This window comes from Dunckerocampus dactyliophorus, chromosome 3, assembly GCF_027744805.1.
Source record: "Dunckerocampus dactyliophorus isolate RoL2022-P2 chromosome 3, RoL_Ddac_1.1, whole genome shotgun sequence".
Taxonomy (NCBI): domain Eukaryota; kingdom Metazoa; phylum Chordata; class Actinopteri; order Syngnathiformes; family Syngnathidae; genus Dunckerocampus; species Dunckerocampus dactyliophorus.
This window is the reverse complement of record NC_072821.1, coordinates 5262790-5278158: the sequence shown is the minus strand read 5'-3', so window position 1 is coordinate 5278158 and position 15369 is coordinate 5262790. Positions and strand designations below refer to the sequence as shown.

The 15369-nt window shown below is 42.1% G+C and overlaps 1 protein-coding gene across 2 annotated transcripts in view; it reads left to right on the top strand.

The window, feature by feature from the left end:
• The first annotated feature begins 4006 nt into the window (after positions 1 to 4006).
• nptnb (neuroplastin b) overlaps positions 4007 to 15369 on the top strand; it is a 38086-nt gene continuing 26723 nt past the window's right edge. The window contains exon 1 of one of the 2 annotated variants that reach the window (XM_054770382.1): positions 4007 to 4566. In XM_054770382.1, coding sequence (XP_054626357.1) covers positions 4485 to 4566 — 82 coding nt within the window. In that variant the 5' untranslated portion in view covers positions 4007 to 4484. The remainder of the gene's footprint in view (positions 4567 to 15369) is intronic. The other variant, XM_054770381.1, reaches the window with a different exon arrangement.

Sequence of the window (15369 nt, the reverse complement as noted above, 5' to 3'; positions counted from 1 at the left end):
GGAAACAATCATTTTTTTTTTAATTTTAGTTGTTGTAAAGGGATACGAGCATGTCAACACAAACGCAGTCTCGTCAACAGTCATTCCAATTCCACACAATTGACAACAAGTCAGCATTTTTACAATATTTAAAATATATAAAAATATTTATAACCGCATCATACAATTTTTTTAGTATCTGGCCCTTGATGGAAAAAGTTTGGACAACCTTGGTATTGGTTGACTGCTTGGGAGATCCAGGCTTAAGTAAACTGTATGTTAACAACCAGGCAGGCCTCTTTTACACGCAGAGCCATCAAAATATCTGCATTGGAGTCCTGACAACATTTACCTTCCTGTGCTTTCTACACAGAACTCGACAACATGCTTTCACACGCCACAGCATCCAACAAACACCGTCATTACCACTGTCTGGTGTGATGACGAAAATACGTCAGCCACAATTGCGTTCAACAAAACAGGATATGGGAGATGCGTGTTAAACACCCTGATCCAGATATTTGCAGAACATCCTTGCACACAGGTGTCCTCTCGACTCTGTTAAGGCTCTGATGCTGACTTCTAAGGTACAGAATTGCCAGGCTGACTTTGACGTTTCCGTATTCGACATTGGTGCTGTTCATACAGAACTGAGACAGACAAAAAAAAAGCAGGAAAAATGCCAGCTTATACTGGAAAATTTGGTACTGCTTTCAGTTTGTTTCCACATCTTGACAAACTACTGAAAATGCAAGGGTCATTAAGAGTCATTAAGTGAGTTTGTGGGTAGTTACAAAGCGTCCAGGTGTGGTATAGATCATCTCAAGAAGTCCTGGTGCGTACCGAGCTCATCCTGACAACGGTGAGCTCAGCAACGTCGGCGTCCTGCAGCTCCTCCACCTCCTGCTGACAACTTTCTCTGATCACATACACTACGAGACCCACACAGATGACAATGAGCAGCACAATGCCTAGAACCTGCAACACAAGAGGCAGTAGAACAGCTTACTGTCATAGGAAAAGGTTTTGCATGTCCACTCTAAAGACTGCACTCACCTGAGAGAAAACAAAGAGCTGCTGAGAACGCAACATGAGTTCTTGCTGGGGGACACCTCTGTCACTTATTGGTTCGCACCACTTCTGCGGAGCCGCCCTGTCCACCAGCACAAACCTGCCCTCCCAGTCTGTCATCGCGCAGGCAAAGTACTGGCCATCCAGGAAGAGCAAAATGAGCCACACGACGGCCGGCACAAAGCTGGAGAGGGACACGCTTCTCCTGCACCACGTGTCACACCTGCACCCTTGGATGATGAGCATTAAGGTGAAGGCCATGACGGCCGGAATGACAAAGAAGGCGGACGAGAAGACGCCGTTCCACGTTGGGTTGCAAGGACACTCAAACTCAAGCTCCACCAACTTCTCCAGTCCCATGAGGATGAAGCCAAACGCCACGTTGGACACCAGAGGACTGTTGCTAAGTTCATCTTTCAGCCTGGTAAGCCATTGTTGTCGACTTTCCATACTAGATCGGCCCAACAAATGAAGACAGTCGTCGTGAAAAGCCCCAAAGAGGGTCCCGCGTTGTGAACACATTGGCAACGGCTAAGTGATGCGGAATTAACGCAGGCAGTCCTAAGTTCTCCCCTCGGGCAACATGCCACACTTCCACTCTGATTGGTTTTTTGAACAAAGGAGGCTTTGCCGTCCCCGCTGACATCTCAGCGGCTGATTGGTCTGACGGGGCTCTCAGGTGGGGTTACATTTTGAACAAAGTGGAGGGAGGGCTGCAAAGTGGAGGGACGTTTGAGCACAAAGCCAATCGGGGAGCACATGTTGCAAGTCTTGCACAACATACTTTAAAGCAGTAGTAGTAGTAGTGACAAGTTGCTTTTGCTTCATACACTTTATATTCCTACTGTCCGATGAGTAATAGACAAATTCACCGCCAGAAATCTCAGTTTAGATTTTTACAGCATCACTGTTTGTTGCAGTTTAACATTTTGAAATGTTAAAGCAGGATTAGTCCGTATCTGTATACAGTTTACACACATGTTCATCACGGGCATGAATGTTATATTAATTTTGGGCCCTTAGTGATTTATTTGAACCATTCTTTTCTCGACAACAAATATCTGCAGTCAGTTTTAGTAAAAAAAAATAAAAATAAAAATTGGGTGCACAAGTTTGAATTTACTATGGGTTTTCTCTAATTTACACAGTCTCACAATTATCCATACAGGCTGAAATATTTACATACAGTCACCTAAATCATATAAGTTCCAAAATGTCTTCAAACATGACAAGGACAAACCCGAATAACGTAATGATTATGACTACCTTCAGCTGTTAGTTTCTCTTGCTGGATGTAATAATGTCTTCCTATTACGAAACCTTACATAATGTTGTTGTTGTTGTTTTTTTTTTTACATTTAAACGGTTTAGTGACAAATTTAGACACCCAATTTTGTCCTACACGCATCAATCAGACTTGTTTGGGTCATTATCCGAGGATTAAGGTTTTTAGCTCATCTACGTTGAGACAAACAAAGAGAATGGGCGATGAAGTGCGTGTTTCAAAGAACAGTTCCGGTGGTTGCTAAAATCATGGCGTACTAAAACAAGTTTTCATTGGTTCTTTAGCTGCACACTTTTAAATGCAGGAGAATGCAGAAAATTTTGATACGAGGTTTCAATCAGATATCGACCGTGTGATGCAAAAATAGGTGCGTTACCCACGCTTTAGGAAAACTACAGTATTACTGTCACCACCACCACTGACAACAGGTCACTTGTGGCTAGGCAGACTTTACAGGGATCAATCACAACTGCCCCTTAAGCAAATGTAAAAGAAGCTGTTTGCATGGCAAACTATGGGGCACCTTGCCTCAGTTACTGTCTATGTTTTGGGGCTGCAACCCGCTTGTAGCTCAACCTGGTCTACCACCGTCTAGGTTCCTCGTTAAAAGTTTCGCTTCATTTTTCTAAAAGAATCCCTATTTTAGTTTATTCTGAATTGCAGTTCCACTTGACGTTTTGTCACTCTCCAATGAACAGTAAACTGGAAGTCATTGGTTTATTTAGGAATTCAATTTGTTTGTAAACTGAGGACCTTCTGTATATCCAAATGTTGCAGGGTTTTTTGTTGTTGTTTTTATGCAAAAACCAACACATTTGAATTATTTCTTAAAAAGAAATATGCCACACAAATTGGAAATATAGAGTAATAGTCAGATGCCTGTCGTCCAAAGTCAGCTGGGATAGGCTCCAGCATGCCCCCGCGACCCTAATGAGAAGAAGCGCTATAGAAAATGGATGGATGGATGGATGGATAGTCAGATGTTTGGACACACCTTCTCTAACTTGTGAAAGTGTCTCCATTAGTCTATCGATTTATCTGACCGAGTCTAGCCCAAGTGGATGCGTGAATTAAAGGTTTGTGTCAATACTTTTTGTCCATTCACGACTGCTGTGCACAGCTAAAACACAAAGCCACAAAAAGTCACTTCGCAGATCTCACCGCATGAGGGCGCACTCGCAACAGCCCAGATCATAAAACCTGCGAGGTGAGGGGATTAACAAGGCGGCCATGTTGAACTTTCAAGGGGATATGCAACACGCCAGCCCTAGGACACCTTTAGTGATATAACATTTGACACAACCTCAACACAAATATGATCTCTGGAGAAAGAGAGAGCGCGAGCGAGTGAGAGAGAGGCCTGTACAGGCCATCTTGTCGAGTCTTGTGTGCATTAATATTGCAGGAGCTCTTCAAAGAGAGTGGCCATAAGTAGATGAAGTCACGTGGTGCACTTCCTCCAAAATACAACACGGTGATGATGATGATAGACTGCTGGGAGGAGAGGAAGTTGCATGAAATAAGAGCACGGAGTTGTTTGAAAGAATCACATCCCTGCCACACAAACAAAGTGTGACGTGCGCAGCCTGTCATTATCACGTCCTCCTCCTCCTCTGTGCCACTCCGCTATTAAAAATAGATCGCTGCTGATACGAAGTTTTCTGCGCAATTACGCGCGTTAAGTCTGCGTTTTAAAACCCGCCCAACGGCCGTCTCGGGCTCGTCAATGCGCATCGGTGTGCGCATCTTTGAATCTTTCCAACTACGCTGTGGACAATCTCTATGATAACCCCCCTCCCTCCGTCCTCTTCCTCCTGCTAGACCTCTCCTCCTCCGCAATCCGACGAGGCTTCTTCGCCGATGGCCGCACATCATCGGCATCCCTAATAGGGCCGGAGAGAGGGAGAGAGAGAGAGAGAGAGAGAGAGAGAGAGAGCGCAGCCGGCCGCTTCCACCTCCATCGCTCTTTTTTGCACCGAAGAGGCGTTCAGGAACCACCCATTGGCTTTATTTTTTCTTTCTTCTTCTCCACATATCTAGGAATCTGCTGCCATGCTGGGCCCGTCCCTTCATCACTATTATAGTCATTGCTAGAACGACACAAGATCATCTGCCCCCCTCCCCCTCTCATTCGAGCGAGACCGACGGGATGCGTCCTGGTGCAGTGATGCTGGTGGTCCTAGTGGTCCTTCTGGGCAACTTGATGCCGCCCTTCGTCACGGCTCAAAACGGTAAGAAAAAGCCAAGATGTGACCGCGGCGTGACTGCTGCAAACACACACGCACACACACACACACACACACACAAACACATACATTAGAGGAGCAAAGTGACTCGACTTAAAGAGGATTTGGACTCCACTTCTCCAGACCCGTTTAGACACCTAAAATGCAATCAATAGAGGTTAGTATGACTTTAGTGTCTTTCTAGACTGTGCATGCTCTCACAATTAGGTGAATAGGTTGTGGAGGTTTAGCAGGACAGACTTGCTCTAATGACTCGCCCCAGTGTGTTGTTGTACTGTAAATACCCGGCCCTTGTTGCTGCTGGGCCATGCTACCACTAACCCAACTGATTTGCCAGTTCCTTCCTGCCTGACCGGTTTAGCAGGGTGGACTGCAAACTACATTTTTTATTGCTCATTATTAAATATTATAAATCTGACATGACCATATTAACATATTGTTTTGGATCTCGACACAAATGAATAATGGGGAACTACTTTGCTTGGGTTTTGTTTGTTTTTGAAGCATAGTTTATGTGATTCTGATCACATGGACCTGCAAAAATTCTGTAACATCTATGCCAGGTCAGTAGTTGGCGATGGCGCTTCATAAAAGAAACACTACGCACCGCACAAAAGCATATTTTGGTTAATCTTCATCGGAAGCAACGACACTATGCTGGACGCCGTGATGATGTCGTTGAGTAAATGTCTTCGTTGGCCAAACGTTAATATTACATTAAACACAAATGCGACAGCTATCGCTAAATTCCAGCATTATTCATTTGACTGTGACGTAAACAGCATGTCCTTTGTTTTCACTGTTTAGATGAGAACAGTGACACTATTGATTTTGTTTGATTATTGCCAAGGTTGACTTTTTACAGTACAGCAGTACTTTTAGTTTGGAATCATGACAGAAATGATCAACAGGAAGCTACAGTAATTGTACGTCTATAAGACAATAGACTATGATTTTTGTTTGTTTGTTTTAGAAACACAGTTTACGCGGTTCTTTAGAACAAGGACCGGCAAAAATGCTTTAATATGCATGCCAGGCGAGTAGTTTGTCAAGAGACACTATGCCCAGACAAAACCTTCTTTTGGCTATGCTTTGTTGTAAGCAACGCAACTACGCTGGAATAACAGCGGTGTAGTAAATGTGTACTTTGCTGGAGAAGAGTTAATGTAATAAGCATAAATGCTACTACAGTAATCCCTCGTTTATCGCGGTTCATTGGTTCCAGGTTTGACCGCGATAAGTGGGATTCAATATTAATAAATGGAATATTTTCATAGCTTGAGCATTTAAAACCTGTTTATGACTTTCTACAGTAAATACGGATTTTAACATTTTGAGAGCCCTGTAGACAAGAAATAACACCCATATGGACACCTTTACACAACATAGCAGATATAATCAGCCAAAATAAGCCATTTAAGACATAAATAAGACTTATGCTTGTGTGTATCTCCATAAATGTCTTCCAGACGTGGACAGTAAGTGATGTTGGGGATTCAGAGTTCAGTTTTAGGGGTAATAACACCCCTATAGTCACCTTTACACTCATATCACCCAATATAGTAGATATAATTAGAAAAATAAGCCATTTAAGACATAAATAAGACTCATGCTCATGTGTCTTTCAATAAATGTCTTCCGGACGTGTGCACAGGAAGTGACATCGGGGATTCAGAGTTCAGTTTTAGCTGCAGTCGGTGCTATTATGATGATGGTAATGACCATCCATCCATCCATCCATCCATCCATCCATCCATCCATCCATCCATCTTCTATGCCGCTTGTCCTCACTAAGGTAGAGGGGGTATGCTGGAGCCTATCCTCACAGGCTTTGGGCGTGAGGCAGGGTACATCCTGGACTGGTCGGCAGCCAATCACAGGGCACATATAGACAAACAACCATTCACACTCACATTCATACCTATGGGGATGTGGGAGGAAACCGGAGTACCCGGAGAAAACCCACGCATTCACTGGGAGAACATGCAAACTCCACACAGAGATGCCCAAACGGTGATTCGAACCCAGATCTTCCCGATTTTCTGACCGTGTGGCCAGCATATTATGTTATGTTGTGCCTGTTGCAAGATAAATAATTCCAAAATAATAAAAGCCTGTCGTTGGCGATTGTCTGGTGCGTGTTACTAGTGACACTGAGTGACCAGTGTTGACAGCTCATCATTGTATTGTATTGCCTTAAACTGTATTTGTAATTGAGTTCATTTAGAAATTTTTTATGCTTGAAAATGCTTCATTTAGGCCAAGCATTTCTACAGTAATCATTTATTAATCAGTTTTTGAAAAACAGAGTGAGGGAGCGATGTACGAGCTGCGATTGAGCGAGGGACGACTGTACTAGCATAATCTTCCACCGTTGTTGTTTTGACTGTGACGTATACCGCTTGTTATTGCTTTTTTGAAACATAGTTTACGTGATTCTTGATCACACAGACCTGCAAAATTGCTGTACTATGCATGCCAGGCCAGTAGTCGGTCACAGTGGTTTGCACAGAGAAACGACGCACTGGCATATTTCGGTTACACTTCGTCGTAAGCAACAACACTACACCGGACACAGTGATGGTGTCATAAAATACATGTATGTGGTGGACAAGCATTAGTATTATAATAAACACAAATGCGACGACTAGGACTTAATTCAAACCATTGTTCATTTGACTTTGACGTAAAATAGATGTCCTCCATTTTTAGCATTGAAATGTAGAGCAGTATTGGTTTTGTTTTGGTACCGTTAACTTTGACTTTTTAGAATTGACTAGCTTATACAAACAAATCTTGACACAGATGCCTAAATGTAAACTACAGTACAACCTATTAAAAAACAGGAATGCTTTGTTTTATTGTTTTTGAAACATACTGTAGTTGAAAGGCTTGTTGTTCACACAGACCTGCAAAGGTGCTGTAATAAGCATGCCAGGCCAGCAGCTGGTGATGGCGCTTCAAACAACATCTTTAGGCTATGCTTTGTTGTAAGCAACACAATCACATTGGACACAGTAGCGGTGTTGTAAATGCACGCTTTGCTGGAGAAGTGTTAATTTGATAATAACAAGCATGAATGCTACTACTACCGTTGTCGTCCACCATTGTTGTGTAGACTGTGATGTAAAACGCATGTCCACTGTTTTTAGGTTCTAAATGAACACAGTTATGCTATCGTTTTAATTCTATTATTGCTTATGTTGAGTTTTTAGACAAGCTTTTTAAATGTTTGGGTTATTAGACTCCAAAAATGCTGTTGCCACGCTGTACCCAAGACCGCTTTGTCATTTTGGCCATTCATTTATACATCAACGCTTTCCCAGAGGGAGAGGGAGACGCAAACGCAACGTTTTTGACAACGGTGGTGTTACCATTGTAAAGACAAAGACATTCATGTTGTGTCCTGCAAGTGCTTACCCAGGGAAGTGTACATTCACTGTGACTAGCAGACACACTGCTCCCATAACACAAATCCCCTACCCAAAAGTACTGCGTGTACTATGTTTAAATAATACTACTGATAATAAACTGTTACTTTGAGCTGTCACAAAAGCAAATATGTGTGCAAAGTGAAAATTATACTTGAAATGTATCTTTTCACAAAAAGCTGGTTTTCTCCCTTTTCTAGTCGGGAACGGATATTTTCCTGAAACTTACCTATGTTCTACTGCTGATTACTAAAGAATGGAAAAAGGTAGAAACAAACTTTTGTTTTCTGATGAAAGACAGTAGTCTGATCAATTCCATGTTTATATAGTCACAGAACACAATATTCTGTGTGCCTTGAGAGATCAGTCAAAAGCGTCTAAAATGACCGGTACTGAAGGGGTTGTCTTTTGAAAAATGGCTGGGATTGAATGAGTTAAGGACCTTTGTGTCACGTACCTTTTCAAATACGGCAAAAAACACTGTTCTCATGTAAACGGGCTTTGTTTTGTCTCTTGATCGCTTGAAATTTGCTGTTCTCGCCCAACTCCCGAACATTTCTGACCCCAAGATGATATAATATAACTTGCATTTGTTTATTTAAGTCAAGAGTGTTGAGCAAGAACTAATCCTCAAGGAAGAGAAACGCAGGGGAGGGAATTACTCAACATACTTAAATTTAAAGCCTAATACCCCACCCCGTCTTTCCTGCAGGATAATCAAACACCCACCGTGCAATTCTTAATAAATAGTGCATCTATTTTGAAGTGTAGGTTGACTTTCCGTCATTTGGAAGGGGGTGTATTTTGGCCAATTTCAAACACATAGTGTTTGTACAGTCCAAAAAACAGATAGCGTTATGCAAATTGGGGAAAAAACCGAGTTACATAATCAAACTGTTATTGCAGAGATTGCTTTCTTTGGCGTTATTTTCTCTGAGGTGCTTGAAGTGTGACGTGAGGCATTTTTCGATCTTGCTACGTGGAAAATCTCATATCCCATAATCCCCTCTATTGTTGGACATATCTGAAGAAAGGGTTTTTCCGTGGTTGAGTTGGTGCCCACTCGCGGGAAACCAACACAGGGGAGGGGGGATGGAGTGCTGCCATCTTCTTTTATATTTTAGGTAAACCCACGCAATAATACAGTTTAGTTTAGCTTTGATCGTAGTCAATTGGGCCACTGTTATTTTGTATTTGCATCCAAAAAAGCCTTTAAATTCTCCCACACAGTTCAGATTAGGGACACGGTTTCTTATGTAATGCCAGATTTTCCCTGTGATATTACAGCCTTCAGGTAGTGACGCGTGGAGAGTCATAATTGTAAGTGCATGAGATGTAATCATGCTTTTCAAGGAGATTGCGCAGGGGGGAATCCGCGGCTTTTTCCCCTCTTGTCACATTCAGGGAAAAGTGGGTGGCGAGTTGCTGCGACAGATATTGGGTCGAGTGCAAATAGTATGCCCTCCCCACCCACCACCGTCCATTCTGCCTCGTTTCTATTTTTACCGCCACGACGCTGCAATGTGGCTTTAAGGTCCTTTTGTGAAAGTGAATCCATTAACGCTTAATGGATGGCCTCCTTGTGCACAGCTGCAGCGCCTCGCCGAGACCTGCGAGGCGGCCGCGGACGACGCAGTTGTGAGAGACGACAAACAAAAAGCAAAGGCTAGTCGGGATGGCTGTAGGGAGGAGGATGGAGTCACACTGCACTTGCACCATATAGCATACAGCTTGCTGTTACTGTAATAGCATGAATGAGAATGAGTTGATGCTGCTACAGAGCCAAATCCTCCTCTTAAGTTGTACAATTCTGAACTCAGACAAATTTTTTATAGCAAAAATGTAAGAATTTTAAGTCCACGTGTGTTTTACTCTCTCTTTGGCTTTTTTGTGCTAAGGCGCTTGGAAAAATAATTTAAAAAAAGGCTGACGGTAAAGTAGTGACAAAAGTAGTACACGTGATTGGACAATATTAATAACATTTTACGTTAACCACATAAAAATACCGGTAAGTTTAAAGAGGGAAAATGTGACGACAACCATAGAACTGAAAACAGACGTTAGCGGTAGCGTAGTGACAAATGCACTACACATGCCTCTGTCCAGGTCGCCCAGTATGATGAAGATAAATCAACAATATTCATGTCATTTCATTTTTATTTTGATTCTGAATATGAACAAATTAGCAGACTGTTAGCAAACTGTTTTCAGGTTTTAAAAAAACCCAGATTCCTGGCCAGTATTGGCTTCCTGACACTGTCACACAACGACAACTACAGCAAATGTTGATTGGACTATAACATGCAGTATTTTACATTGGAATCATCAAGCAAGGCAAAGGTTGGCCTTTTTCAGACAAGCAAAACTGCATACAAGCTAATCAATAGACACTACAGTATACGATGAAGGAGCAACTAGTCCATTATCATGTTTCTTATCCACGCTCGCGGACAAAAGGTCCATTTGTGAATCTGGAAAAAATGCCGCGGGCTTCCAGCCAGTGCTTCGACAGAGTTGTACTTGTTTGATGTGAAATCTGATACGGACTGCGCTGAATGCAAACACATAACAGCTAGATACTGATACTCAATAGTGGAAGGTGAGCAGACATTTTTGGGGGGATATATACATCCCTTTTTGCATACTCTTTCCTCTTTGTACAAAAAACACCTTTGGAATGATGAAAGGAGGATGGAGGAGGGTGAAGGGACTAAAAATCCCACAAACAGACAAGGTTTTGCAAAAAATTACATTCACAGTCAAATTGAAAAGGATTGTGGTTGTATTGTAAACAGAGGTGTGAAAAAGTCTTCCTTCCTGATTTCTTATTTTTGTTTGTCACACTTAAATGTTTCAGGTCATCAAACAACTTTCAATATTAGTCATTGACAACGCAACTGAACACAAAATTCAGTTTTTAAATTAAACTTTTTATTATTAAGGGAGAAAAAAATCCAAACCTACATTGCCCTGTGTGATTGCTCCCTAAACCTAATAAGTGGTTGGGCCACCCTTAGCAGCAACAACTGCAATCAAGCATTGATATAACTTCTAATGAGTCTCTTACAGCGCTGTGGAGGAATTTTGGCCAACTCATCTTTGCAGAATTGTTGTAATTCAGCCACATTGGAGGGTTTTCCAGCATGAATCACATTTTTAAGGTCATGCCACAGCATCTCAAATAGGATTCAGGTCAGGACTTTGACTAGGCCACTCAGAAGTCTTCATTTTGTTTTTCTTCAGCCATTCAGAGGTGGACTTGCTGGTGTGTTTTGGATCATTGTCCCTCTGCAGAACCCAAATTGGTTTCAGCTTGAGGTCACAAACAGATGGCCAGACATTCTCCTTCAGGATTTTTGGGGAGACAGCTGAATTCATGGTTCCATTTATTACAGCAAGTCTTCCAGGTCCTGAAGCAGCAAAACAGCCCCAGACCATCACACTACCACCACCATATTTTACTATTGGTATGATATTCATTTTCTGAAATGCAGCGTTACTTTTACACCAGATGTAATGGGACACACACCTTCCAAAAAGTTCCACTTTTGTCTTGTCAGACCACAGAGTATTTTCCCAAAGGTCTTGGGGATCATCAAGATGTTTTCATGCAAAATTGGGACGAGCCTTAATGTTCTTTTTGTTCAGCAGTGGTTTTCGCCTTGGAACTCTGCCATGCGGGCAGAGTGTCTTTCTATTGGTGGAGTCATGAACACTGACCTTAAACTGAGGCAAATGAGGCCTGCAGTTCTTTGGATGTTGTTGTAGGGTCTTTTGTGACCTCTCCGATGAGTTGTCGCAGCGCTCTTGGGATAACTTTGGTTGGCCGGCCACTCCTGGGAAGGTTCACCACTGTTCCATGTTTTCGCCATTTGTGGATAATGGCACTCACTGTGGTTTGGGGAGTCCCAGGTCTTTAGAAATGGTTTTATAACCTTTTCCAGACTGATAGATCTCAATTAATTTCAGTTATCTTATGTTTTAACAGGGATGGCAATCACTTTTTCACACAGGACCATGTAGGTTTGGATTTTTTTTCTCCCTTAATAATACAACGTTTCATTTAAAAACTACATTTTGTGTCCAGTTGTGTTGTCACTGACTAATATTTAAATTTGTTCGATGATCTGAAATGTTTAAGTGTGACAAACGTGCAAAGAAATTAGAAATCAGGAAGGGGGCAAACACTTTTTCACAGCACTGTATATACTGTATGTTAGCTGCATATGCATCAATGTTTTTAACATGCTATTAGTGTAATTAGTATCATATGACAGTTCTGTTTTGACCCCTAAAATGAAAACTAGGATATGTTTAATATTAAAACGGCTGGATTACAGCGTTTCCACCCACCAAGGGTTATATAGGATTTAAATCTCATTAATACTGTTGCCATTCTGCTGTGATTTAGATGACAGAATGGAGAAGTATACGGATGGCTGTTAGTCGAATTTGGAAGTAACATCATAACGTTTAAAAACATGCTAAGCCTGGTGCTGCAAAAACGTTAGCTGTGAGCATGCTACAGCTACATGCTAACTGTAGAAACAACTGAGAAAAGGAACGCATAGAATGCATGACAGTTTAATCGTTAGTTGGAGCCCTACTTCCAAACAATCACTCCCATTGGAAATAATTGAAATATAAATAGTTTAATACAGGGTCAAGATCTGTCACCATTATTAAATCCTGCTCTTCTTTCATTCCTAACGTCCATTTATTGTCCCTTCAGCCATGTTGTGCTGAGCAGCCAGGACAGAGATGCACGTTTCACTTCTCGTCTCATCATCACTACGAATGGACATACGATTTTCGAAACAAAACTCCGAAAACAGTCAGCGACACAAATGTCACAGCTCTCGTGTCACACAAATGCCTGGTAGAAGTACACAATCTGTCACAGTGCCATGCAGGTACAGTGCACATGCACCCATTTCCACTCCAACACACACACACCCACCCACACACACACACACACAGCTTTGCATGTGGCCAGTTCAGCGGCCCTTGGGGGGTTTTCCTACTTGCTGCTCTCTCTCTCGCTCTCTCTCTCTGTCTGCCTTGTGGGACCGCAGATGGGGATCCAGGTTGTAGGCAGGCAGCTGACTCACTCTCAGGCTGCATGGCGGTTGTGTGCGGCTTGGTGTCGGCTCTCAGGGGAACTCTCTTTTATACTGACATCAGTGGAGTACCCGCGCTTAAACAACTCTTTTTTTTTCGTGTGGTACTACTGCTGCTTTAACACCCAACAACCAGCCACTCTTGCATAGTGCTCCTTGATCCTTGCTTACATTCCTCACAAGACATAATGGCAACATAACACACTATCTGATCTTAACAAAAAAAAAAAAAATCCTCCGTTACATCATTGAGTAACAGTCGCAGTCCAAGAATTCAATTATAAAAGTCAATTGTGTGCGGAAAATTCTCTGTTTTGGGAATCCGAAACACTGCACTAGAATAACAATACTTTATAAACAAATTTGAAGTTTTTATTTTTTTTATTTAAAGTTTTTAGTTCAATACCGTCCAAGTGAACGTCCCCTTAGGTTACCATAAACTGCCATGTATTTAAGCTTCCATGCCTCCAGGTGATGGGAAATAACTGAAACAAGAGAAGTGCAGAAGTAGAGTCTGCCATTACAGATCAGGATTTTACAAGACCCAAATTACTATTATTATTATCCATAACATACGCGTCTGCCCATACCATAACCCTGCTGACACCATGTGCCCCTCCATCCACAACGCAGGTGCATTTTACTGTAATGGTGGCATTTTGAATGCACAGAGGTACTGTGACGAGAGCCCGAGGCCCATTGTCGTATCATTCATCGACAAGCCTCATCTCATGTTGCAGCATGATAATGCAAGGATCTGTACACAATTCCTGGAAGAAGGAAAACATCCCAGTACTTGCATGGCCAGCACACTCGCCCGTCATGTCACCGTATGCGGTATTGGAGGCAAACGTGGTCACAGCAGATACTGACTGATTTTCGGACCCCTCTGGAGCACCGCAACACGGTTAAACTGCACATTTTGGAGTGGCCTTTTATTGTGGCCACCCTGAGGCACACCTGTGCAATAATCATGCTGTCCCATCAGCATCTTGATATGCCGCACCTGTGAGGTGGATAGTTTATCAGTCATGAATGATGAATGCTCACTAACACAGATTTAGACAGATTTGTGAACAATACTTTAGAATAGGCTTTTTGCGTACATAGAAAATGTTCTCAATCTTTGAATTCAGCTCATGAAAAATGGGAGCAAACAGAAAAGTGTTACATATATTTTTATTGAGTGTAGCTTATATTTAACATATAAATACCACAAAAATTCACGAGTTTGGTTTGTGCAGGTGGCTTGTGGGGGACTTAACTTTTCTGCCAAAATAACCTTTAACATGCACAGTGTTTATTCTTCCACGACTTATTGTCTCGCTTTGAAATGAATGAGCACCAGCTGCTTTGTGCTAAAATCTCCCTGCAAGTGTCAGCACCTTGTTCGAACCGCGCACAAATTGTGCTCGCTTATTTGGTGCGTGTCGTCTGTAGTTTGTTCCATGTGTTTTTCTCTCTCCACAGAGCCTGAATACAAATGATGCCCTGGTTATCTTCTTCCTCACGCTGGTCACCTTGAAACACATTTAATTTAGGCTGTATGCATTAATTTCCTGTTATAATGCTTCCTAATATAACTACTTTTGCCATGAGCTCTAATAAGTCATTTTTGACGCAACTGTACATGCAATGGTAGTAAAGAATGTGTCAAATTACACGTGTAGGCATGTAGACTTGGTTTCACCCTTTGGAAGTACATGGTGAGCTTGATGGAAGCAGATGTTTCCAAAGAAAAGAAACAAATGCTAATTACTCTGCATATCTGGAGGCATCGCGCATAGAAAACTCACATTGTAAGCGCCAAATATCCTCCGACACTTCTCGTAGTGGGATTTTTTTTTTGCGTGCTTTTTTTTCCCCCGCTAAATTTCTGTGTCCCTTTATCCAACTCATTTCCATCTGGCTATGAGTCATGAGCATGCTTTTGGGCAACAGAACCGTTACTATGGTTACCAATTGTAATTTGTGTATTGTTAAGTATGCAAAATATTTTGGCTGGACTTTGACATTCTGTTGCGAGTCAATGAGCCAGATGACAGTGATCACAACTTTGGTCATTCGAATTGACAGCAACCAAATGGCAGTAAAATGGCTACACTGTAGATGAACACACTAGTTCTGTCCTCGGGTTAAGACAGACACATCTAGAGGGGGTTCTATTAGGAAGAAAAGCAGCATCATTGCTCCAATTTCCTCTACCGATTGAGGACAGAGTTAAGTTAAGGTCATTT